The sequence below is a fragment of the Silurus aristotelis genome (assembly GCF_946808225.1).
Source record: "Silurus aristotelis genome assembly, chromosome: 8".
NCBI lineage: Eukaryota > Metazoa > Chordata > Actinopteri > Siluriformes > Siluridae > Silurus > Silurus aristotelis.
In genome coordinates this window covers 2417708-2442155 of record NC_139581.1, presented here as the reverse complement: position 1 = coordinate 2442155, position 24448 = coordinate 2417708, and the positions used below count along the sequence as shown (strand labels likewise).

The 24448-nt window shown below is 40.8% G+C and overlaps 1 protein-coding gene across 9 annotated transcripts in view; it reads right to left on the bottom strand.

Moving 5' to 3' along the window:
- The window catches only part of rap1gap2a (RAP1 GTPase activating protein 2a), a 113291-nt gene extending 92395 nt beyond the window's left edge, over positions 1–20896 (bottom strand). For 2 of the 9 annotated variants that reach the window (XM_083547944.1, XM_083547946.1), the window contains exon 1: positions 3496–3609. In XM_083547944.1, coding sequence (XP_083404070.1) covers positions 3496–3539 — 44 coding nt within the window. In that variant the 5' untranslated portion in view covers positions 3540–3609. Of the gene's footprint in view, positions 1–3495; positions 3670–20482 lie in introns of those variants that run through there. The other 7 variants (XM_083547915.1, XM_083547945.1, XM_083547916.1 and 4 more) reach the window with 7 other exon arrangements.
- Positions 20897–24448: the final 3552 nt, after the last annotated feature.

Below are 24448 nucleotides of genomic sequence, written 5' to 3'. Positions count from 1 at the left end.
TGTGTGTGTGTGTGTGTGTGTGCGTGCGTGTGTGTGTGTGTGTGTGTGTGTGTGTGTGCGTGTGTGTGTGTGCGCTCGCACTATAAAGCTATCATTAACAAGAGCAAAACATTCAGCTTAGAATGAGAAAAACATTGTCATGGAGTCACAGCAATTTGTCCAGGAATAATGTGTTTCTTTTTCATAAAATGCCAGGCTCCTGTTACTGTACCTCATCATCTCTCATCATGGTCAGGTCTGTGTGTGTGTGTGTGTGTGTGTGTGTGTGTGTGTGTGTGTGTGTGTGTGTGTGTGTGTGTGAGATAAGATCAGGCTTCTTTGATTACCAAATAGCCAGCGAGTACACACGACGCGAGACGGGGACGTGGATACAACGGCAACGCAGCTTGTTCAATTTCCTGCTCCGTTCATCTCTCTGGATGAGGGTAAATACTGCGAAACTGTGGTGCAAATAGTAGCAGATGGATTCCACAATACGGCTCTGTTCATGCGTCGAATGAAAGACATTTATGGATCAATAACGACCCCACCACCACCACCCTCCTCCTCCTCCCCCCATTCCCATGGTTGAGACGTTATGTCTGTTTCTCTTGCAAAATTTTTTATAAATAAATAAATCTCATCATAAACCCCATCTACAAACCCATGTGTTCAAGAACATTAATTTTACTTCCTGTAAACTGAAGAAGTGTGTAATCTTAAAGAACGATAGAGTTTAATCTATAGAGAAGCTCAGGCTTCGTCAAAAAGGTACACAATGACATGCAAAACTAGAGGGAAATAACTTTGTTCTGCTGCGTGCGTAAAGGACACATTTTCATATCGGATTTCTCCATCAGTAAATATGGAATGTTAGTTGTCATGAATGGTTGAGAAAAACAAAAGATGTTCCAATAACTGGCCTTTTTTTTTTTTTTTTTTTAACCACTTATATATATTCCCATTTATGGATTTAGCACATGCCGTTATCCAGAGTTATACAGCTGAGCAATTAAGTGTTAAGGGCCTTGCTCAGGGGCCCAGGAGTGGCATTTTAGTCACCAACAATCTGGATATATTTAAAAACGGCGCCCAAAACACATGAGCAAAACACAAGATGCTTCGACATGCATAATTTCCTCCTTTATTTACATTCCGGCTTGTTTACCTCAACTTCGCTGCAATGACACCAGACTCCAACTGTTTAGATCTTCATTTTCAATAGACCAAAAAACTTTCTGGGAGTTGTTTTTAAGGAGTTTTATGTTGAAATAATGAAACGTATTAATAAAAGTACAATTATTAATTATATTACAAAGTAAAAAAAGTTAATACCGTACCATATAGAAAGTAAAGAACGCGACGACGTGCATCTTTAACTCTTCTTTTTTGACGTCATAGGACACGTCAACCAATAAACACGCAGAGAAACTACACGAAGGCGTCGCTACTACAGAACAAGTTCTCATTGTACATGTGATACAGTGAACTGGATTTCTACCCATTAACAATATTCATCTCATTCAAATATTTTTGCAAATGTTTTCTGTGCGTGTTTAAAGGATGATTTACTGTTAATTATAAAAATAAATAAATAAATAAGCATTTTTGGAACGTAACCATCTTGATAAACGGGGGATTACTGTATATTCCAATCATGATCACTATTAGACCTTTTAACTATTGTTTGTACAGAGATTCAATTAATTTTAAAACTTGACCAACTAGTAAAACTGTAATACGAGAAAATAATAATAATAATAATAATAATAATAATAATAATAATAATAATAATAGGAGCTCATGGAAATGTTAGCTGCTTCTATTGTTAAGCGTTGGTCTTATACGCCAAATTCTATTTCATATTATTGGCTACCTTTTTTGACCTGCTTTTGAAATGTCTGCTGGAAAACTAAAATTCGTTCTAAATATTTAAAATCAGAAACAAACATTTTCTCCTTTACCAAATTTATATGTATGTCTAAACAGGATTCTACAGTAACTACCTTTTTAAATGTTTTATAAATCCAGAACACTTTCACAGAGTCTGCATGGTTAAATAGTTGCCACAACCATTGTTTTGCTCCGAGAAGCCAGGACACTGAGGTAGCTACAACACACTTACTTCCTTAATCAAACTAATTGATTTGCGCCAGAAAGTCCGACGTTTGCAGTTTTTCTCAGCGGCTTTGCGGCGTTTCTCATATCAGAAATTACATTTTTAAAACTACTTGTTCGACCATCACATCACGTCAACGTCATAAAAGCATTTTCTCGTTGCTTTGAAACGTTTATTTAATGGATTGTGTACGAGTGTCTGCTGTTTCCTACATTAGCAGTTGTTTATGTGTTTATGTTGATCAAAATATATTCGACTGGTTTCACCTGAATCGTTTTAACCCTCAAAACATCTCAGCATCAGTTCATTGTAAACGTCATTGAATGTAAAATTGTTAAACCAGTTGTCAGAATCTGTCACTTAAAATTTCCATTAAACTTTTTTTTTTTGTAAATGTGTTGAATTGTGCAGATGAATCTTAAACGTCACTAATGAAGACGAGTGAACGACATCAGATCAACCAATAATCAACAAGTTCTCTAAAACAGGTCAAAGGTGAATCTTGAGCCTTCAGTTAAAGAGTGAAAAGACAAAACTCAGAATTATACATTCGAAAAATGGACGAACAACTAAAACAAGCGAACACTTGTACAGTAAAAGTGTGAATCCTGTTCCGTATCAATTAATATAAATCAAATATCCAACAAATAAATGAATTTGTGCTGCTGAAATTCATAGATGACAAACAGAAGGACGTCTAATTTTGTGCATTTTCAGTCTCAGTGATCCAAAACCGTAGTTTATATCAAGAAACACTGAAACTGTGCATCATACTGAGAACACGACTAAACATTATGATGATTTTGTTTGTGAACAATGACAAATAGACTTTTCATTCTGATGGGAATGAGATGTTCACCGACACAAATACTTACTTTTGAGAGATGAACTGAGGATTTAGAGAAAAGTTCAAGAAATCCAATGTTTGTACAAATTTTGAGAAATGCACCGATTTATTTTTGGTTTATTTATTAATTAATATATGTATTTTTGAGACCGTTTCAAAAAGCATTTCACTACATGCTGTACGATATACGAATGTGTGACAATTTTATTTAGATTTATCGTAATCCATAGTTTACCTCAGGAAACACTGAAACCGTGCGCCTTCATACTGACGACAATAAACGTTTTGACGATCTGGTATGTGAACGACGACAAAAGGACTTCTGATTGCAAGATGTTGATTCACACAAATACTTGTTTTAAAGATTTGTAAAAAGGAAAGGCTTTTGCAAAAAAGAAAAATTATAAAAAGCTGTGCTGTGGCACAAATTGTTTTGAGAAATGAACTTACTGAGTTGCAAAAATTAAGAACGATGAGAGAAATGATCCAGAGCAACTAAGACAAACTACAAACTCAAATCTCTGCATAAAACATCTATTCAAGAACATACCATCCGAGTCCTCCGAAAGACACGCTCCTCTTTCTCCTGAACATTCTGACTGCACCAGCTGGGTCCAACTCCTACACACTATACACACCATACACACACACCACACTGTTGCGCGCACACACACACACTCTGTCTTGCAGCTCACCTGTGCACGCTGACACACAGATACGAAGTGAAGGGAGGGGCGAGTGTTTACGAGTTTCAGTTTTTCTCTCTCAGGCTCTCATGTCTTCCAATCACTTTTCCCACGCACACTCCATTTCACTGCCTGGATCGCATGTGGTTCAACAAATTCAGCAGAAAATACTTGGCAGAAGGCTGCAGAAGTTTGTGCATCCAATGCTTAAGTGGAAAATGGAACCATTATATGAAATATAAGGAGAAATATGGGTGCAATTCGTTGTGTAAGAAAAGGTCGAAACATGTCAAGGAGAACGTGCATGGATGTAGGTTGTAGAAATGGGTATAATTACAAAGGAGAGAATACAATTTTAATATTAGACACCCTTTAATGACCCTTTGAGGGGTTAATATCATCATCATACACTCCACCTGACACTGAGACTTGTTGATTCATGTTGCCAATACAAACAAAAATGAAGTATATGGTCAGCAGACACAATGCACCTAACGAGTTCTCTTTTCCATTGTTGTGGATAGAGAAATGGATCAAGAGCTTTGGTTAGGTGTTGTCAATTAAATAAATAAATTATGGCTCAGGCTTGAAGATGTTCAAAGAATGTAAGTTACACTACATGGACAAATCCCTGTCCTCATTTTGTCTCCATTTCCTCGTGTAATAACCTCCACTCTTCTGGGAAGATGTGAGATTTTATTCCATCACAAGTGCGTTAGTAAAGGTGAGAAGGTGAGGAGACCTGGGGTGCAGTCAGTGCTTACATTCATTTGTGTTCAATAGGGTTGGCGCTTTATAGCAAGAAATCCTTCACTCCAACCCATAACGCAGATCATCATGGAGCTGGCTTTGTGCACAGAGGTATTGCCGTCCTGCTGGAACAGGTTTGAGTCTCGTAGTTCTAATGAAGAGAAGATTTAACGCTTCCACATCCTGAGACGTCATATAAAATTGTGTGCCTCTAACTTAAAAGGGAAAAGGGTCAGTGGTGTAAAGTATTTGATTAAATGTACTTTGTTACTGTACTGAAATTAATTTTTGGCCTAATTTTTGGAGTATCAAAAAGGTATAAGTGACTTTTCCTACTCAACTACAGTTATGAGTCAATAGATGTACTTTGGGAACCAGTTTTTGTCGACACTGAATAAAACTGAATATTTGTTTTTATTTGTCCGTTGAATGCTAATGGTTCTACTAGTTTGAGACATGATGGTAATTTTATTGGTTAACTAAAGATCTATTTTTAAGCTTTGCTACTTTGTCTTGTTTAAACTCTTTATTCCGTGTTGTTTTGATGGTTAATGCCGTGTTAACGAGGTGTACAAATCGATTTGTATTTTAGGAAATAAAACCTCGTCAACTGTTTTTTTGGCTTTTTATTTAAATGTGTCTGGGTGTCGAGGACTAATGGATCCTCAAGCCTACATTCAATAACTTGTGCTGAAAGTTTTGCAGTAAGGTAGCTATACTTTTAGTCAAGGATGATTTTCAGGTCCTCTTTACACCCAAGGGAAGAACCAGATATGGCTGAAAGTCAGGTATCCCCATACTTTGGTCTATATACAGTAGTGTAGCTTCGTCATCGTCATGCAATTTACAGTATGAAGACTGAATGGAATCAGTCGCATCTTTTCATTGTAAGACCACAATGACGCTTCCAAGAGCAATTAAATCATGTGCAGTATATTCAACCGAGAGGAATTCAATCAGATTATGACTCAATCTACCAAACGGAATCCGTTTAACAGAGAATCCAAACACCACCACCAATACAGGATTCTGATCAAAACAGCTCCTTGAGTGATTCGAATGAAAAAATCTGAAGAATTTCTTGCAGATTTTCTACAGTTCTGGAAAGTTAAAGTTCTTAGGATGGCTCTCAGATCACGGTCGTCAGTGTGGACGCATGTCCTATTCACTCTTCTTTTGTTTGCTCTTTATGGGGATTAATGCAGGATGTGTCAAACATCGATCGGTATGCTGTGGAGATCAGTTGAACATCTTTAACATGTTAGAGTGGCTGAGAGCTTTCATGGCTCGGAGTCGTTTCCAGAGCAGCGTGTGGTGTAAATGTCAGTGATTGAGAGGAGAGAGACGCCGATGATCTTCACAGCTGTCCTCACTACCCTCTGTAGGGTCTTGCAATCCCAAACCAGGCAGTGATGCAACTGCTCAAGATGCCCTCGATGGTCCCTCTGTAGAACATGGTCAGGATTGGGAGAGGGAGATAAGCTTTCCCCAGCCTTCTCACGTAGGCTTCTCACGAGACGCTGCTGGGCTTTCTTGGTGATTAAGCTGATGTTAAATGACCAGGTGAGGTAATCTGCCAGATGAACACTAAAGAATTTGGTGCTCTGGACAATCTCCACTGAGGATCCACCGATAATCAGTTGAGAATGTTCTGAGTCAGCAGAGTGAACAGCGGTGGGCTAAGCATACAGCCCTGAGGGGCTCCAGTGCTCAGTGTGGTGTTGCTGGGGATGCTGTTTCCGAGCCAGACTGAGGTCTCAGTCAAGAAGTCCAGGATCCAGTTACATAGATGTTCAGGCCCAGTAAGCTCAGCTTCTCGATGAGATGCTGAAGGATGACTGCGTTAAATGCTGAGCTGAAGTCTATAAACAACATTCATAATGTATGTGTTCTTGTTGTCTAGGTGGGTGAGGGCTAAATAAAGGGTCATGGAGATTGCATCGTCCGTGGAATGGTTTGGACAATACGCAAACTGCATGGGGTCCAGTAAGGATGGAAGCTGTGTCTGGATGTGCCTCATGACAAGCCTCTTGAAGCACTTAATCACGATGAAAGTCATTGAGGCATGAGACTATATACTTCTTCGGCACGAGGACGATGATTGTTGTCTTGAGGCATGTAGGAACAGTGCTGCTCAGGGAAATGTTGAAGATGCCAGTGAAGACATCTGCTAGCTGTACTGCAAATTCCCTGAGCACTCTGCAGAGTTAACCCACAGAAGTCTCCTAGACCAGACAACATTCCTGACAAAGAGAATCGCCTGGATGCCCTGCCACATGCCTCGGGTGTAACCGCTGTCCTGGAAGTGGTTGTGGATTTTCTTTGCGTGTGCGCGCTTCGCCTCTTTGATGGCATGAGATAGTTTGGCCCTTGCTGTTCTTAAGGCCGTCTTGTCCTCTGTTTTAAAGACGGAGTTTCTTTGCAGCGTACGCACTTTTTTGCAGTCATCCACGGCTAATAGCACCATAGAGTTCACTCAGTGCCTCCTTAGCATTAGCGCTGTGGGGAATGTACACTCAGACAATGAAAACAGTTGTGAATTCCCGTGGTAAAAAAATGGCCTGCATCATAGTGACGAACTCCACTAGCGATGAGCAATAGCGTGAGACAAGCACAGTTATTGCACCATTCCGTGTTGATAAACACACGCCACCACCGCAAGTCTAACCGCACAGAGCTGCTTTTGCCCGTTAGCCCGTCTAGCTGGATGGCGGCTCCCAAAACTCTGTCACTGTTTTCACAAAAACATTGCTCAAAGACGCAGCCGTCTCTTAAATCTTGCTGCGTGGTCCGCTGAAATCGAATGTAATCCAGTTTATTGTCCAGAGAGCAGACGTTTGAAAGAAGAATAAACGGGAGAGCCGGCTAGGGCTACCCTTTAGCCTAGCATGGATACCCGCCCGCTTGCCAGGCTTCCGCTTCCTCGAGCAGCGCTTCCGACATCCCCTCTCACAGCCACCTGCATCAGGTGACAACAAGGGCTGGGGGCCTGGTCTCTGTGGCCGAGGTCACACCATGCAGAGGTCACAAATTTCATCAGACAGATTAGTGGTTGCATGATTCCTGTACCCTAACAGAGTCTGGTAGTCATATACTGTACATGAACACAGCTGTCTCTGATGTCCATGTTAAATGAAATCAGGCTAAAAGCACCATTTTTGGACCTGACGAAAAAGGACCAGTTTTAACCTTTAATTGATGAAATCTTTGTGCATGCAGGCACGTCAGGTTCTGGATCACGGTGCACTCTTCACCTGTAGACACTCCCTACATAGATAAGACCAATAGATGATCATTGCAGATCAGCGTTTCTCCAGCTTGATGTCAGGATTATGGCCCCGGACTACAGGTTTCAGATCAGCCACTTCACTATCACATGGCATGTCACATGATCGCTACAAGCCAACAGAATTCTTGTGCAATCAGCACATGTATACACGTCTCATCTTACACAGCAGACATCTCACTTTTGGTGTGTCTTTATATTCATAAATGTTTTGTTCTTTATTTTATTTAACCAAAGAAAAACAAACATTTCCTCCACTTGAATCTGATCCTGCCTTGTTACATGACACTTTGAGGACATGGAATCACCCGCAATTGGCTAAAAGGTAAATAGGTGTTCCTTCTAGAGTCTAGCCAGAAGTGGTATTCATGGAGGAATTGCAGATCAAAATATCCCTACATCACACATAAAAACAAGGCCAAGAGACTGAACTATGCAAAACAGAGGCAGGAACTTGGCAGCAGAAGCTCTGGATTGAAGAGTCAATCTGAAATATTTGTGTAGCAGGAGGCAGGTTGTTTATTGTACCGTTGTCCAGCACTTCAACAATGACTAATGACTATGTAGGCAAAAGCAAAGCATGGTGAAGGCTTCCTGCAAAGAGCTGCATTTCTGCAAACAAAATTGTGGTCAGGATTAATGATGTACTTCATCACGCAGTACGATCAGGGAGGTGTCTGATTGGCCTTAAATGTATTTTGCAGCAGGACAACGACCGCAAACATGCAGCCAACTTACAACTTCTGTGTAGAGAACAAAGAGCTCTGGAAATAATCGTTTTTGGCCGCCAAAGAGTCGTGATCTCAACATCAGCGAGTCTGTCTGGGATTACATGAGAAAGGATTGAGGAGCCTACATTTACAGATCTATGGTTAGTTCTCCAAGATGTTTGAAACAACCGAACTGTGGGCAAGCGTACCTAGAATTATTGATGCCAACCTGTCAAACTTTTGCAATGTACTGCATATACACAGTGTGTACACAACTGTGTGAAAAATAATTTTTTTTTCTTTGAATTCTACTGTTTTACATATGAGGACAAACATTTGGTCCTCATCAGGTCTTAGAATTAGGTAGAACAGAACAAAAGATTTGCTACCATCACAAACCACTACACTAACCTGATCTGCTTGCCAATCTCACAAGATCCACTGAGATCGTACCCAGAACAAAAATCAGTAAAAAAAAATAAGGGATGTTTCTCATCCAAACAAAACCAAAAAAAAAGGACACAATGCACCTTCATCCTTCAATTCTGACCTTATCTGACTCCGATCTTATTTATATATCCACAAATCGACAGGTAGTTGTATATAAGGTCACATGGTGTTTTAGACGACTTTTGTTTTGATTTTTTGTGTGTTGTGTTCTTATAAAAAGCAAGCAATTGCATTCTCTTATGTCTGTAATACGTTTTAACATTAAATTCTGTAAAGCAACTTTGGGACAATGTCCAATTGTTAGAAACGCGTTTAAAAAAAAAAAAAAAAAAAAACCTGAATTGAAATTAAATGGTTCTGTGTGCATTGGTTTGTTTGTGGTGTGAAGGTTTTGGATGTTCAGGGTCTGTGCATGTTGCACTTTTTCTTGTTCACAGTTGAAAACACTAAATGTGAATTATGTTGCGTTTGTTCCTTTTTTTTTTATATAGAAAGAAAAAAAAATGGGGGGGGGGATTGCATTTTATTGTTTGAGACACACAAAAGAAAATGACTTATTTATACAGTTTCTCTAATCATTTAACTTCCAAAGAGTACAATTTATTAAAATTTCCAGTACCAAATCTGATCAATGACCTAAAGTGCACAATATTTCCAGTCTGGCATTTAACCACTGATGTCCCACAAACCAGAATAACGCAGACACAAAATATGATGTAATTGTAAATATTTTGACCCAAAAAAAAAAGGTTTTAAATACAATTATTTTACCATTTATTTATTTACAAAAGACAGTCAGATGGAAATTTTCAGCAGTTTTGGTTCAAGCTAACATTTACACCCCGCGGCAAACACAGAACAGGTGAACACACTCGGGTAACAAAGCAATGAGCGAACAGAAGGTGAAGACAGACACCAACACGTTGAAAAGACGAAACACAGCAAACGATGCTAATCTCACTGGGAAATGTGATGCGTGGATAACAATGGCAAATCATGAAGTCATTCAGAGAGACGAATTTAGCATTAGCCGTGTTTAGCGCAGAGTGAAAATGATTTGGGCTTCGTATCAGTACAACAAAAAGCACAGGGTCGAGAAGAAGAGACAGAAAAAAGAGAAAGAAGGCAGAGACATAGAAATAGAGGGACAGAGGTGAAAGACCTTGGAGAGGAAAATAAGAGCAAAGGAGGAGACAAAGAAGAAAAAAAAACGTGAGGAGAAAGAAAAGAGGAGGAAGAAAGAAGGTGAAGATGGTGAGGAGAAAGAGGCACTGGGGCAAATGAGAAAAGAAAGGCAGAAAGGACAAAGAGACAGTGAGGAGAAAGACAGGCAGGAGAGAGATGAGACAGCCAGAGACAGTGAGGAGAAACCATTACATCGTTCCCTTGTTTCTCTCCTCACACTTTTCCATCTTTCCCCCTTTTCTTCCCCATTCTATCTGGTCTTTCTTTCTACTCCGCTAATCTTCTTACATGTTTTCTTGTCCTCCCCTTTCAACATTTTATCTTTCATCTCGCCACAGTCTTCTATTCTCCTGGATTTATTCCTACACTTTTATTCACCCTCATCTTCCTGTCCTCTTTTATTCCTCCATTCATCTCTCCCTCTGCTTAGTCTCCTCATATATCCATCCTTTTACCCAGTTTCTCTTTGCAATTATTTTTTTTCCTGCAATAAGGTTCATCATTTTTTCCCCCTTCATGTTTTAACCTTGTTTTTGGTTTCTTCCCCCTTCGAATTTTATTTTTAATTTTTCTTTGTCTCGTCCGGTGGCCGAGAAGTGCAACACAATAACAAATCCAAAAACACAACAACAATTCAGACAAAGCAGAAAAGGTAGGTATAGTTTGTAAATGGAAACTTACCGATCACTGGACGAGACACCTGTCATTCAAGATATACAGGAAGTATGAAATCTTATAACTTTTGTTTCTTGTACATGTGTAAATTCTCCGTTTACTTTCAACTATTTTTTATTTGGATTAGTGCACATTTAAATATAAGAAAACAGAAGTAAACAGAAGCAAGAAGAAACTGGGATTAATTCAAAGCTACTTTAAGGAAGGACATTCATATGCAGTGATGTTGGGGATGACTTTCTCCTGCTGCAGACTGTTGTACTTCCTGTATATCTTGAATGACAGGTGTCTCGTCCAATGATCGGTAAGTTTTCCCATTCACAAACTATACCTTCCTTTTCCAGTTTGTCCGAATAGTCGTGTATTCAGATTTGTTTATGTGCTTCTGTATTTGTTCATTTGTTATTTTATTTTCGGATTTGTTGTTTTGCACTTCTCGGCCACCGTAGTCTCTTCATTTTCCGATCCTTTACTCAGCTCGTCTTTCACTCCCTCCATTACTGCTATTGTGATTCACTGTTTCGCATTAGTATGAAAGTTAAAAGCATAAAAGTGATGCATTGATTTAAAGTTGGCATTTGTATTGATAAATCGTTTAACGCATTCGCATCTGTAAATATGATTTATTCCTAGATCATCATTAGTCGATGCGCTTTTCATATTCAGAAAGTGACAATTTGTGACTAATATTTGATATGTAGATCGATTTTCCTTTGCTAAACTGTTTCTCGAGCGCGTTCTCAAAGCACCGCTGCTGCTACGGAGACTGAGGAGTGTCCTGAGTCACATAGAATACAGATTTACATGGCAGAGGTAGAGCTGTAACTTCCTGCACACACAACAGGAAAACATCTGCTTTTATTAAAATTTTTTATTTATTATTATTTTTTTTTCGCACTACAAAAGGTGTGTGTGTGTGTAAAAGGGGCAATGCGTTAGAAGTCATTTAAGTAAATTGTTGATTTTCTGTCTGTCTAAACCAAAGAAATAAAGTGATCGCATTGGGTTGAATGAAAATCGCATCGCCTTCATTTATGGATATGAGCATCCCTAGTTTAGATGCACAGCATTCTTCTTCATTAGGGTACACACACACACACACACACACACACACACACACACACACACGCCCAGTAATCTAGTCCCACCCCTGAACACTTGACAGCTTTCTGTGCAAGGCAGCGGAAATTCAAATGCAAAAAGAATTGCGTTTCCATTTGAGCTTTGAAAACGCAGACGTGGTTGTTATTGCAGTTTGAATACGACATGGTCATAAACAATAAGACACGGGAAATACTGTCGCAAATCCACTTTGCTTTTCAATTTAAAATTTGCCAGTCACGCCGCGTTCACCAGAGAGAAAACGCAAATGTTGCCTCGCCAATTGCAATTGAGTTCGAATGGTGTCACAATTTATGCGTCCACACATGAAAAACACTATTCCTTTTAAAAAAGTGCCCGGAATATCCTTTTATACATGCACACACGCAAATCCAATATTCACAACACCCACACAACCACCCCCACTCTTGGTTTTACACACACACACACACACACACACACACACACACACACACACACACACACACACACCATATGCGCAACACCCACACACTAGTTACTGATTCCTCTGCAGTGCGATTTCTTCATTTTCACACGTTTAAATACGATCATATTCATGCTGGAGCAACTTAACAACTGCACACAAGTTCAAAAAAGTAGATCCAGCTTTAATAACCCAGTTTATTTTACACCACTTTCTGTTCACAAGTAATTCTACAAAAAAAAAAAAAAAAAAAACCTGCTCTCACTCACTCAGTTATACTGTGTTTGGAATTCACTCAACAATCAGAACACACACACACACACACACAGTTGTAACTACTGACTTTACATCAACTCGTTCTTCAGACATGAAATTGCTGGAGCTGAAAACAGTCTCGGTCTTTTCATATACACTGTAGACCAAAAGTATTGGGACACAAGTATTTGTTCTTCCTCCAAACCTGAAGACACACAATTGCATAGAACATATTTGGATGACATGTTTCCTTAGGAACCTGAAGGCCCAAACCTGTTCAGCATGGCAATAACCCATGTAAAGCAAGGGGCAGAGTTAAAGCTCTTCTGCAAATCTCCACAAACTCTAGTGGAACATCTCAAAGGTTTATTACAGAAAATGAGAAGTAAATGTGGAATGAGATGTTCAAAAGCACATAGCAACCTTATGGCTAAATATTTTGCCCATATACTGTATTGGAACATCCAACACTACCACAATAACTATTATAGAAAAGAATGCAGGTTTGTCCAGCTGAACCCCAAAGAGTGCCATAATGTGGGGGGGGAAAAAAACAGGTGTAAACAATTAGTAACTGATGAGAGACACAGGGACACAATGACACCTGGTGGTTAGATAGAGGAACTACAAAAACAAAAATAGGATTCTGACATTAGGTGCCCATTATCTTGTTTGTTTGGTGGCTGCATAGTTAAAATGTTGACCTTTAGATTGGAAGGTCATGAGTTCCCAAAATCCCAGTATTACCAAGCTGCCACTGCTGTTTGAGTTTTAAGCATTACATTAAGGGCGTCTGGCATTAATATAAATGCCTCTGGTTCACCAGTTGTCCTTCCAGTTGTACTAGCTGAAGAATCTATTGCCTTAATGTCTAGCTAGAAAATCTCTGGCCTGGTTCTCTATTTGGAGAAGCTCTGGGTTAAGTGAGATGGGGTTGAGTGTCGTGGGCACGGGTGAGCTGGGATGGGGTAACTTGGGCTGGGGTAAGATGGAGTTGAGATAAGATGTGCCTGGGTGAGATGGGCTGGGGTAATAGGTGGGCTGGGGTGAAATGAAATGGGCTGAGATGGGTCGGGGTGAGATGGGATGGAGTGAGATGGAAGGGGAGGGGTGAGACGGGATGGAGTGAGATGGGAGGAGTGAAATGGGATGGGGTAAGATGGGTCAGGTGAGATGGTTCGGGATGAGATGGGTCAGGGTGAGATGGGATGGGATGGAGTGAGATGGGCCAGGGTGAGATGAGTCGGAGTAAGATGGGTCGGGGTGAGATGGGATGGGGTAACAGGGGGGCTGGGGTGAGATGGGATGGGGTAATAGGGGGGGCTGGGGTGAGATAGGATGGGGTAAGATGAGATGGGGTGTGCTTATTTGGTGCAGGGTAGTGTGGCTACTTCTTAATATACTGAAGGAAGAAAGCGAAAGTGTCCTCTTACTTGCGATTTGTTGTAGGATTATTGTGTGTTTCAGCAAATGTTAAAAGTGAGTACCGATAAATAAGTAGTCGTGTTCACACGAGCGACCTGTGACAAAAATAAATCCTCCTTATTTCTGATTTCATTTCATCCATGAAAATCTCGCATCACGACAACACACTATTTCAGCATTTGGCAGAAAAACAGCAGCGGATCAATTTTCTGCAGCGCGCCTGACGGACAGAAGAAGTGTTCCATACATATGCACTCATACGTGTCGAGCATGCACACAGAGAAACGTGCACAACCCCCCACTCACGCCTGCACAGACCCTCGCCGTTCCGCCACATCTCCCCACTTTCCTCTGATGTTCCGAAATAGACGCAATCCTGACCATCACCTGCAACAGGGTTTCACGAGCACAGATTTCTCAGTAATGGATGAAGGTCACACTTTACACAGAGTAATATGGGCACACACACACACACACACACACACACACACACACACACACACACACACACACACAGACACACACACACATACATATTTGAAGATTGATTTTGACTAATACAAAGCAGAGGTCATTTCAAATTCTGCTGTTATTTTCCATAAACATTCAGCAGCTCTCATTTACCACACACACACACACACACACACACACACACACACACACACACACACACACACACACACACACACACACATCTGATCTACACTATACTGGCAAAACGCTACCTGTGGACACCTGACCATAAAATGATGTGCTTACTGAACATCTCATTCCACATTTTGTCTCATTTGCTCTTATAATAAGCTCCACTCTTCTGGGAAGATGTTCCACAAGTGTGTTAGTAAAGTCAGGTACTGATGTAGGTGAAAAGGTGAGGATATCTGAGGTGCAGTCAGTGTTTATGGTCATCATGTTTAATAGGGTTTAAAGCTCTGGACAGTGTAGCTAGACAGCATCAGATGGTGGTCTGTAGGATGGTTTTGGAGGTAAGGAAGAAGAGGAGGAGAGTGAGGACTGAAAGAAGAATAAGATGGTGGAAACTGAAGGAGGAAGACTGTAGTGTGAGATTCAGGGAAGAGGTCAGACAGAGGCTCGGTGGTGGTGAAGAGGTGCTGGATGATTGGGAAACTACTTCTGAAGTGATAAGGGACACAGATAGAAAAGTACTTGGTGTGACATTTGGAAGTGCAGGAGAGCATAAGGAGAAAGAGTTTGGAGAAACAGAATTGGGATCAACAGAGTGATGAGAAAAGTAGGCAGGAGATGCAGCAACAGGTGATGAGGGATGTTGTGAAAGCCAAGGAAAAGGCATATGAGGAGCTGTATGAGAGGTTGGACACTAAGGAAGGAGAAAAGGATTTGTAGCGATTGGCCAGGCAGAGGGACCGAGCTGGGAGTGATGTGCTGCAAGTTAGAGCAATAAAGGATGGAGATGGAAATGTGTTGACTAGTGAGGAGAGTGTGTTGAGAAGATGGAGGGAGTAATTTGAGCAGCTGATGAACGAGGAAAATGAGAGAGAGAGATGGTTGGATAATGTGGAGATGGTGAAGCAGGAAGTGGATAGGATTAGTAAGGAGGAAGTGAAAGCAGCGATTAAGAGGATGAAGAGTGAAAAGTTAAATGGATCAGATGACATACCGGTAGAAGCATGGAGATGTTTAGGAGAGATGGCAGTGGAGTTTTTAACCAGATTGTTCAACAGGATTTTGGAAGGTGAGAAGATGCCAGAGGAATTGAGAAGGAGTTTGCTGGTACCAATCTTTAAGAATAAGGGCGATGTGCAGTAACTACAGGGGAATTAAGTTGATCAGTCACACCATGAAGTTATGGGAAAGAGTAGTGGAAGCCAGGCTGAGAGAAGAGGTGACCATCTGTGAGCAGCAGTATGGTTTCATGCCGAGGAAGAGCACCACAGATGCCTTATTTGCTTTGAGAATGTTGATGGAGAAGTATAGAGAATGTCAGAAGAAATTGCATTGCGTGTTTGTGGATTTTGAGAAAGCTTACGACAGGGTGGAGAGAGGAGTTGTGGTGTTGTATGAGGAAGTCAGGTGTGTTAAATGAATAATGGAGGTGGGACTGCATAAAGGATCGGCTCTGAGCCCTTTCCTGTTTGCTGTGGTGATAGACAGGTTGATGAGGATGGTATTGTGATTTGTGGTGAGGGTAGGGAGCAGGTTGAGAAGAGCCTGGAGAGGTGGAGGTACGTGCTGGAGAGAAGGGGAATGAAAGTCAGTAGGAGTAAGACAGAGTACATGTGTGTGAATGAGAGGAAGGGCAGTGGAGGGGGGCGGTTGCAGGGAGAAGAGGTGGAGAAGGTGGAGGAGTTCAGGTACCTGGGGTCAACAGTGCAAAGTAATGGAGAGTGTGTTAGAGAAGTGAAGAAAAGAGTGCAGGCAGGGTGGAGTGGGTGGAGAAGAGTGATAGCAGGAGTGATTAGTGATAGAAGAGTATCTGTGAGAGTGAAAGGGAAAGTTTATAGGACTGTGGTGAGACCTGAGATGTTGTATGTATTAGAGACAGTGGCATTGAGTAAAAGACAGGAGGTGGAGCTGGAGGTAGCAGAGCTGAAGATGTCGAGGTTTTCATTGGGAGTGACGACGATGGACAGGATTAGAAATGAGTTTATTAGAGGGACAGCACATGTAGGACGTTTGGAGACAAGGTGAGGGAGATGTGATTGAGATGGTTTGAATACTGGTGTCTTAATAAATACAATCAATATATATATATATATATATATAATTCTATTGGTAATAATAGGTTGAAAGAGGTGAGTGATAAAGGATCAATGTGAAAATGTGGAAACGTTTCATGCTTTCCACACATAACATTAGACAAGTGATGTGTAATAATTTTTCATGCCTAGTTTGAAGCAGGAAAGTGACACAAACAGTTAAATTATTCTACCCTGCAGGATTCCTACACCACTTAAAAACATGGCTTTATTCTCACTATGCAGATTACAGCAACGTCCAAACTGTTACCACAAAGCTGGAGGCATACAATTGTATCGAATGTCTGTGTGTCTCTGTGGACAAAGCGAGCTCCATTAAGATATGGGTTATAAGGTCTGAAGTGGAAGATCTTCTGCTGTAGAGCTCCTTAACCACCTTTGGGATCACCTACACCAGTACCTGACTTTACTAATGTACTTGTGGCTGAGGTAAACTAAACTTTAATCAAGTGGAGCATCTTCCCAGAAGAGTGGATGTTATTATAACAGCAAATGGGGAATAAATGTGGGATGAGAGGTTCAAAAAGCACAGAATCTGATTGTCAGGTGTCCCCTATATGTGTTTTGCTTATATAGTATAGATCAGATTGTCCATTTAGTGTAGATTAGACTTATTGTCACTGACTTTCTCTTGCTCTACAGTGTGTATTTGTGTCTGTGTAGGCAGGTGTCTGACACACACCAATCTTTCCGTCCAATGTCCTCAAAACTTAAGGTGTCTGAATACCTTTACCCATATAGTGCACTTAAAATGCCTGCTCTCGTTCAGATCATGAGACTAAAAGAGTCAGGAACAATTTGAATAGCCGCTAAATATAACTCATAGAGAACATGCCTTCGGAGTTCTCACTTTGAATTTTTGGACTGTGACAGTCATGATGGACAAAACGAGAATGAACTCCAGGCTCTAAAATATAAGTATTGACGTCGTATTCATGTGCAGTGATAATGGCGCCGCTACACAAAGCATACGGTCCTCGCTAATGACCGCTGGGTTTACAGAGGAATTTGTTCTGAGCAGCACAACACCACCTGCTCGGCTTAACGAGCTCCGTAACAAACAGAGGCGGAGAGACAAACGAAGGCAGCCTAATTAGTGGAAACCCGTTGCTGCGGTCGTTCTTTTGAAAAAGATGAACGTAGACACGCGTGGCCCCCTGGACCAGAGGCAAGGAGTCTTTATAAAAGGAGAAAAATCTAATGAAGGACTTCCTGCAGGACGCCGATCCATTTCTGCACTTTGTGCGTCAACACATGACTCATCCGTAGGCTCGGATTTGGGGTGAGAAAAGCAGGTCGTCGGAGGGGTTTCGGGGTTTCGGGGTTTCGGGGTTCCCCCCCCCCCCCCCCCCCCCCTTACACACACACACACACACACACACACACACACACACACACACACACACAGACACACTCATGCACACACACTGTTGTAAGGACATTGTGTACAATTTACACTCATCTGGTATCTCTTGCAGCTTGTTTGGAATGTTGTTGTTATTTTTTCCAGTCAGGTGCTAGGCCGCTTAACAACTTTAATTAATCACAGGAGGAAAGTGGTGTGAAGGGAATGTGAACCAAATCTATTAGTTAGGGAGAGATACAATACAATTAAAGATACACGTCAGGCAGTGAGATCCGATTTCGATTCAATTCAACTCAATGTGATTCAGTACAATTCAATATGGTACAGATAGTTCACTTTTATGTCTTTTGGTTCAGACAGACAGTAAATCATCAATTTACTTAAGTGCCTTCTGACTTCTAACACATGGCCCTTTGTGGTGTAAAAAAAAAAAACAAGAGGAAATAATTAAATAAAGCCAGACCTTGTTTTCCTGTTCGGTCTCCAGGAAGTTACAGCTCTACCTCTGCCATGTTAATCTGTATTTTATGTGACACTCAGGACACGCCTCGGTCTCTGTAGTGTTCTCGAGAAACAGGAGAAATCAATCTAAATATCACATATCGGTTACAATTATTGTTCACTTTTTAAAATGCATCACATATTTCACTTTTAGGGTGTGGAGATTAATATCGTCATCACAAGTAGGGGGTGCTAACTTACCCTAATGCAAAAAGCAGGCTTGGAAGGAACATATCGTCGTGTTCACTCCTTTTAATTAACAAACGTTTCCCATGGCCAGCCACTGCCCGGGCATTTGGGACGCCACATGAGCAGAATGCTGAGGATGTGACTCTAGCTAGAACACCTTCAGGGTGTTGGAACATGAAACAGAAATTGCTGTGATCCAAATGTGCCACGCTGGTTTTGTGATTATTAATTTTTACACCATTCTGTCAATGGTTAAGTTGATATGCAACAAGAAGTGCTGTTGTTCTGCATTTATTGTACACTGTTACGTTATAGGCACACATGCACTTTACTATGTGTAGGTTGTCATGTAGGTCCTGTGTTGTCTTGTGTAGTAACTTGGTCCTGAAGGAACGTTGTTTTACTGTGCACTGTGAAGTGGTAACTTAGTGGATAAGATGTCATTAGGAAGGTTGCAAGTTCAAATCCCAGCACGGGGAAGCTTGAGCAACCCTCAACGGTTCAGGTGTATGAATGAAAGAATTGCATATATTGTATATGGTTGAAATGATAACAGCCACATGATGGCGTAGTCCAGAGCTATGTTTTCCAAAAGTAATGTACGCTACATTCTAAGAAAAAAAGAAAGAAAGAAAGAAAGAAAGAAAGAAAGAAAGAAAGAAAGAAAGAAAGAAAGAAAGAAAGAAAGAAAGAAAGAAAGAAAGAAAGAAAGCTTCTTTTACCTCATGACTCTTGGGGGAAATGAAAAGTTAAAGCGTGGGATCACTCAGGTGGAGAGAAAAACCACAAAAAACTGTACATACTTCTAGAAATAGTAGAACATCATGGAAAGGAAAACTACTCGATCATGCTAGCTCAAACATCTCTCCTGGCATGCTAGTTGGCTAAACTCGGAGATGGAAACGCAGAAGAGAACAACCAAGAGGGTGAACGATAAGAGTTAATGACGCTTTTTTATTTTATTTTTTTCCCATAAAATTTTTTCCTTCACTTGGAAACATGACACTGCCCCTGGTGGCTGGGAGTAATCATCGCTCATACAGAGATACAGCATTGTGGTATGAGGCACAACAGGTTGATTCAAAATATACACGTAAATCGAAGCCCTTGTTAGAATGTATATTATATTGTATTGTATGTGTTGTGGAATGAACTGCTGGTTCTGGTTTGAAGTTGGTGAGAGGTGTGCACCAAACGGTTCTGCATGTTCAAATTACACTTCCTCATTCCACACAAACACACACACACACACACACACACACACACACATATATTCCCATGCCATGCCACCTTTTTTTGTAGGCTTGGAAAAAGCAAAACCATTTGCAAAACTTTCATTCAGTTTATATCAGAAATATCACTGTATCATTTACATCACGTGCTGAAAAATGCAGAACATCTCACATCTCATGTCTCTTATGGGAAAAGCCTGAGTCCACTGAGGCAATGAATAATGACTCATGTCCAGGTTTTTAACAATATACAGTGCAGCTCTGGATGATGTTTAATACCCCATGAGAGATATGAAGTGATGGAGAGATGGAGGGATGGAGAGTGAGGATGCAGCTGCTCATACACCATAATGCACCAAGTGTCACCAGGAACAGTTTGGCAATATCTCATACCCATATATATCGATTCTCTCTCTCTCTCTCTCTCTCTCTCTCTCTCTCTCTCTCTCTCTCTCTCTCTCTCTCTCTTTTTCTCTCACACACACACACACACACACACACACACACACATATAAACTCAGAGTTAACATTATAAAATCTTACCTTGAGTCTGCCATCAGTGACTTGCAGGCTGGAGAAAACGTAGCACGCAGTGGGGATGAAGTGTTTCTACACAAGAGCCTGTGAGACTACGAGAGCATGGCATACTACAGAGAGAGAGAAAGAGAGAGAATAAGAGCAAGAAGAATAGAGAGAGAAAGAGAGAGGGAGAGAGAGAAAGGGATGGGGGAGGGAATTATGAGAAAGCCACAGATGGGAAAATGAGAAAAAATGCTGCATATGTGTGTGTGTGTGTGTGTGTGTGTGTGTGTGTGTGTGTGTGTGTGTGTGTGTGTGTGTGTGTGTGTGTGAGAGAGAGAGAGAGAGAGAGAGAGAGAGAGAGAGAGAGAGAGAGAGAGAGAGAGAGAGAGAGAGAGAGAAAACGAGCTTAAGCATGTAGGGATTCAGTATTGTCTTTTTGTTCCCACTGCTGAACACAGGTTGCAAAAGTATTGGCACCCCCACATGCACTACACAGTAAAAACCTCCCCTGCGGAGACCAACAGTACAGAGTCTTCTTCTAATTCCTGACGTGGTTGGAGGCACAATTCTATCTCGTTTAAATGAACACACTTCTGTTTTCGTTCGACGTGGTTCCTATTTGGAGACTGAGAAGATTTTAACATTATGTGGGGTCTTTTTTTTTCTTTGTTGGGTTTAAATATCCTGGTACGGATTGAAATTCATGGTGCTATCAGTCTTCTTTCAAAACCCCATCGATCACCAACTTATCAACGATCGGCCCAATTTTTATTGATAACTAAGCTTTGCAGAAGGTTTTTGGGGATCATTATTTCTTCTCATATAAAATACATGCCCATGATGTTCACAACCAAAAGCTGACCAAAACATCTGTTTTATGCCATGTTCCATCCATTGCCTGACTTTTTTTAGTTGTCAGATACACATATATATCTTCATATTTGTTGAGTATCATAATGATGCATACATGTGGTGGTACCAAATAGTTTGGAGACTCAACTGTTTACAAGAAAGCACTTTATTTATCTATGTTTACATGCTATCACCTTCAAAATAGTCCTTTTCCACAGCAATACACTGCTCCCAGCGTTCTTCTGGAATGTGTCCTGGAAGTCTTCTTTTCAAACCACCTTCTGCGATTCACGCCGGATCTCCGCAACGGTGTCATAACAGCAAGCTTTGATCTGGATCTTCATCTTTAGAAAGACGGTGAAGTCGACAGGAGCCAAATCTGGTGAGTAGGATAAGTGTGCAAGTGAGATCATGTGGGTTGTTCCCCGATGATCATCATGCACAAGTTGCTGAATGGTTTCTGCATTTTCGGGGGTCGAGCACGTCAAAGGTCTTCCTGATCTCTCGTCGCCTTCCAGTGATGTTGTTCCAAACTTGAAGCGCACGTGCAGGTCGAAATTTCTCAAACGACTCTGCGCAGCCTCACCGTATGTCAAGCGCATGTCACGTCAAATGTCTCTAGGGCGGATTTGCCCAGTTTCACTCGAAATTTCACATTTGCCCTTTGTTCCATGATGAAATCGAAGACGTGGTAACGCACGTGGTCAGATTAGCACCAGTTGCACAGCTCCTGATATACACCGGATGATGTTGTTTGGCACAATGATTTATAAAGGTCAGTGCTTCTTGTGACTGGACATGTGCAGAGGAGGGACATGGGGTATATCAGTAGGAGAATGCTGAGGATGGAGACACCAGGGAGGGAGAAAAGAGGAAGACCAAGGAGGAGGTTCATGGTTGTGGTGAGGGAAGACATGCAGGTAGTTGGTTTGAAAGAGGCAGATGTAGAGGACAGGGGGGTATGGAGACGGATGATCTGCTGTGGCGCCCCCTATTGGGAGCAGCCGAAAAAAGAAGAAGAAGGAGAAGAGTGCTCCTTGTGACTGTGCAAGCAGCCTTGTGCTGCCATCTGTTGGTGTGTTACAAAACTAGTAACTTAGTAACTGGGGAATGGGTAGCTCAGTTGTTCAGAAGGTTGTTAGTTCAAATCCCACCACCACTAAGCTGCCACTGCTGGGCCCTTGAGCAAGGCCCTTAAATGCTATAAAGCTCCAACCCAATTGAACACCTTGATGATGAATGATGCACCCCAGTCCTCCTCACTTCACCTACATAACTACCTGATTTTACTCTTTACTTACACCCTTTGGACTAAATAAAACGCCACACAAACTTACACAAAATCTACTGGAACATCTTCAGCGAGGTCTGGAGCTTAATATAAGAGCAAATTGGGACTAAATGTCAAATGGGATGTTCAAAAAGTATCCATCAAGTATCCATGTAGCATACGTGTATACAAACGTTTTATTCTTTATTCCTGAATCCTCATGATTCAGATGAATGATAGCAACACTGTTCTTCAGCTCATGACAAATCTGTCGCTGTGATTCACATAAATCTGCTCATCAACGTCAGAGTTTCACACCAGCTGTTCTTCTGACATACAGTACTGGTTTCTTCATGAATGAAATTCTCAACTCATTCAAATCGGTTTTAAATGCAAGGTTTCCTACGAAGTCCATTTCGTAAAAAATAAAAAAATAAAAAAATTATTGTTTTTTCCCCTTGTTTTATTATTATCATCATTTTTTTACTTAGCAACGAATATGACTTAAACTGTAGTTTAGTACAAAACTGCAAACAAAAACATACTTAAGTAACTACAATGTCTATAATCAAGTCAAGTCAAGTTTATTTCTATAGCGCTTTTCACAACAGACATTGTCTCAAAGCAGCTTTACACAAATCAACAGTGAAGGTGAACGGTGTGTATTTATCCCTGATGAGCAGCCGTGGCGACTGTGGTGAAGGAAAAACTCCCTTAGATGTTATGAGGAAGAAACCTTGAGAGGAACCAGATTAAAAAGAGATCTTATCCTCAATGCTGAATGTCCATTCATTACAGTTCCATCAATGGAAAAATCCATCAAATGGAAAATGGCCATTAGAGCAAAGTGCTTATATTCATTTAGATTAATTACAATCTAGATCCATCTTCGGGCTTCATGGATTACATTTACAGCATTTTTGCAGAAGCTCTCATCCAATTACATTTCTCTCATTTATTCAACTGAGCAGTTATGGGGTTAGGAGCCTTGCTGAGGAGCCCAGGACTGGCAGATTGGGGTGTTGCTGGGATTTAAACTCAAGACCTTCAGATCCAAAGTTGAATTTAGACCTCCCAAGAAAATTCCATCCACAAGGCAGGTATGGAAAGTAAAAAGGGACAGGATCACAGAGATTTGATGATCATGTGTCAAATGACTGATCAATGAATGTTTAAATGTGCAATTCTACAATAGTGTGCAAAAGTTTTTTGCTCAAGTTATTATGATTTTTTCCTAATTTTTCAAATGAAACAAAATGACGAATGCAAATGAACATTCGGTGTCACCCAGATGAGGATGGGTTCCGTTTTGTGTCTGGTTCCTCTCAAGGTTTCTCCTCGCCGTATATAAGGAACAAACTGATACATTCTTTATTACTGCTTAATTTCTGTAATGCTGTTTTGAGACAATTTCCATTCTTAAAAGCGCTCTACAAATAAAAATTTGAATTAAATCGAAATCTTAATTGTAATCGCGGCGTCCTTTTTTGCCGAATCAATATTAAACACCCCATGTGCCGCATATCAGAGCTTGCAAACCCTTTTTATAGCAGCCAAGACTCTATTCATAGAAGTTTTATATTCTTAGGCCACCTTGTATGCCCAATACTAAGTATGAACTGTGTTTTAACATTCTTTCAGTTAAATATGTATTGCATTATACAGCATTTGGCAGACGCTATTATTACAGAACGACTATAATTATCCCATTTTATGCAGTTAAGGTTGAGTTGGCAGCTGCAGTGGCAGCTGCAGTGGCAGCTTGGGGGTGCTGGGATTTAAACTTTCAATCTTCCAATCAGAACATGTTAACCACAGAGCTACCCCTTCCTTAATCATTCCAGTTCTTTGTGTAGTTTGAATGC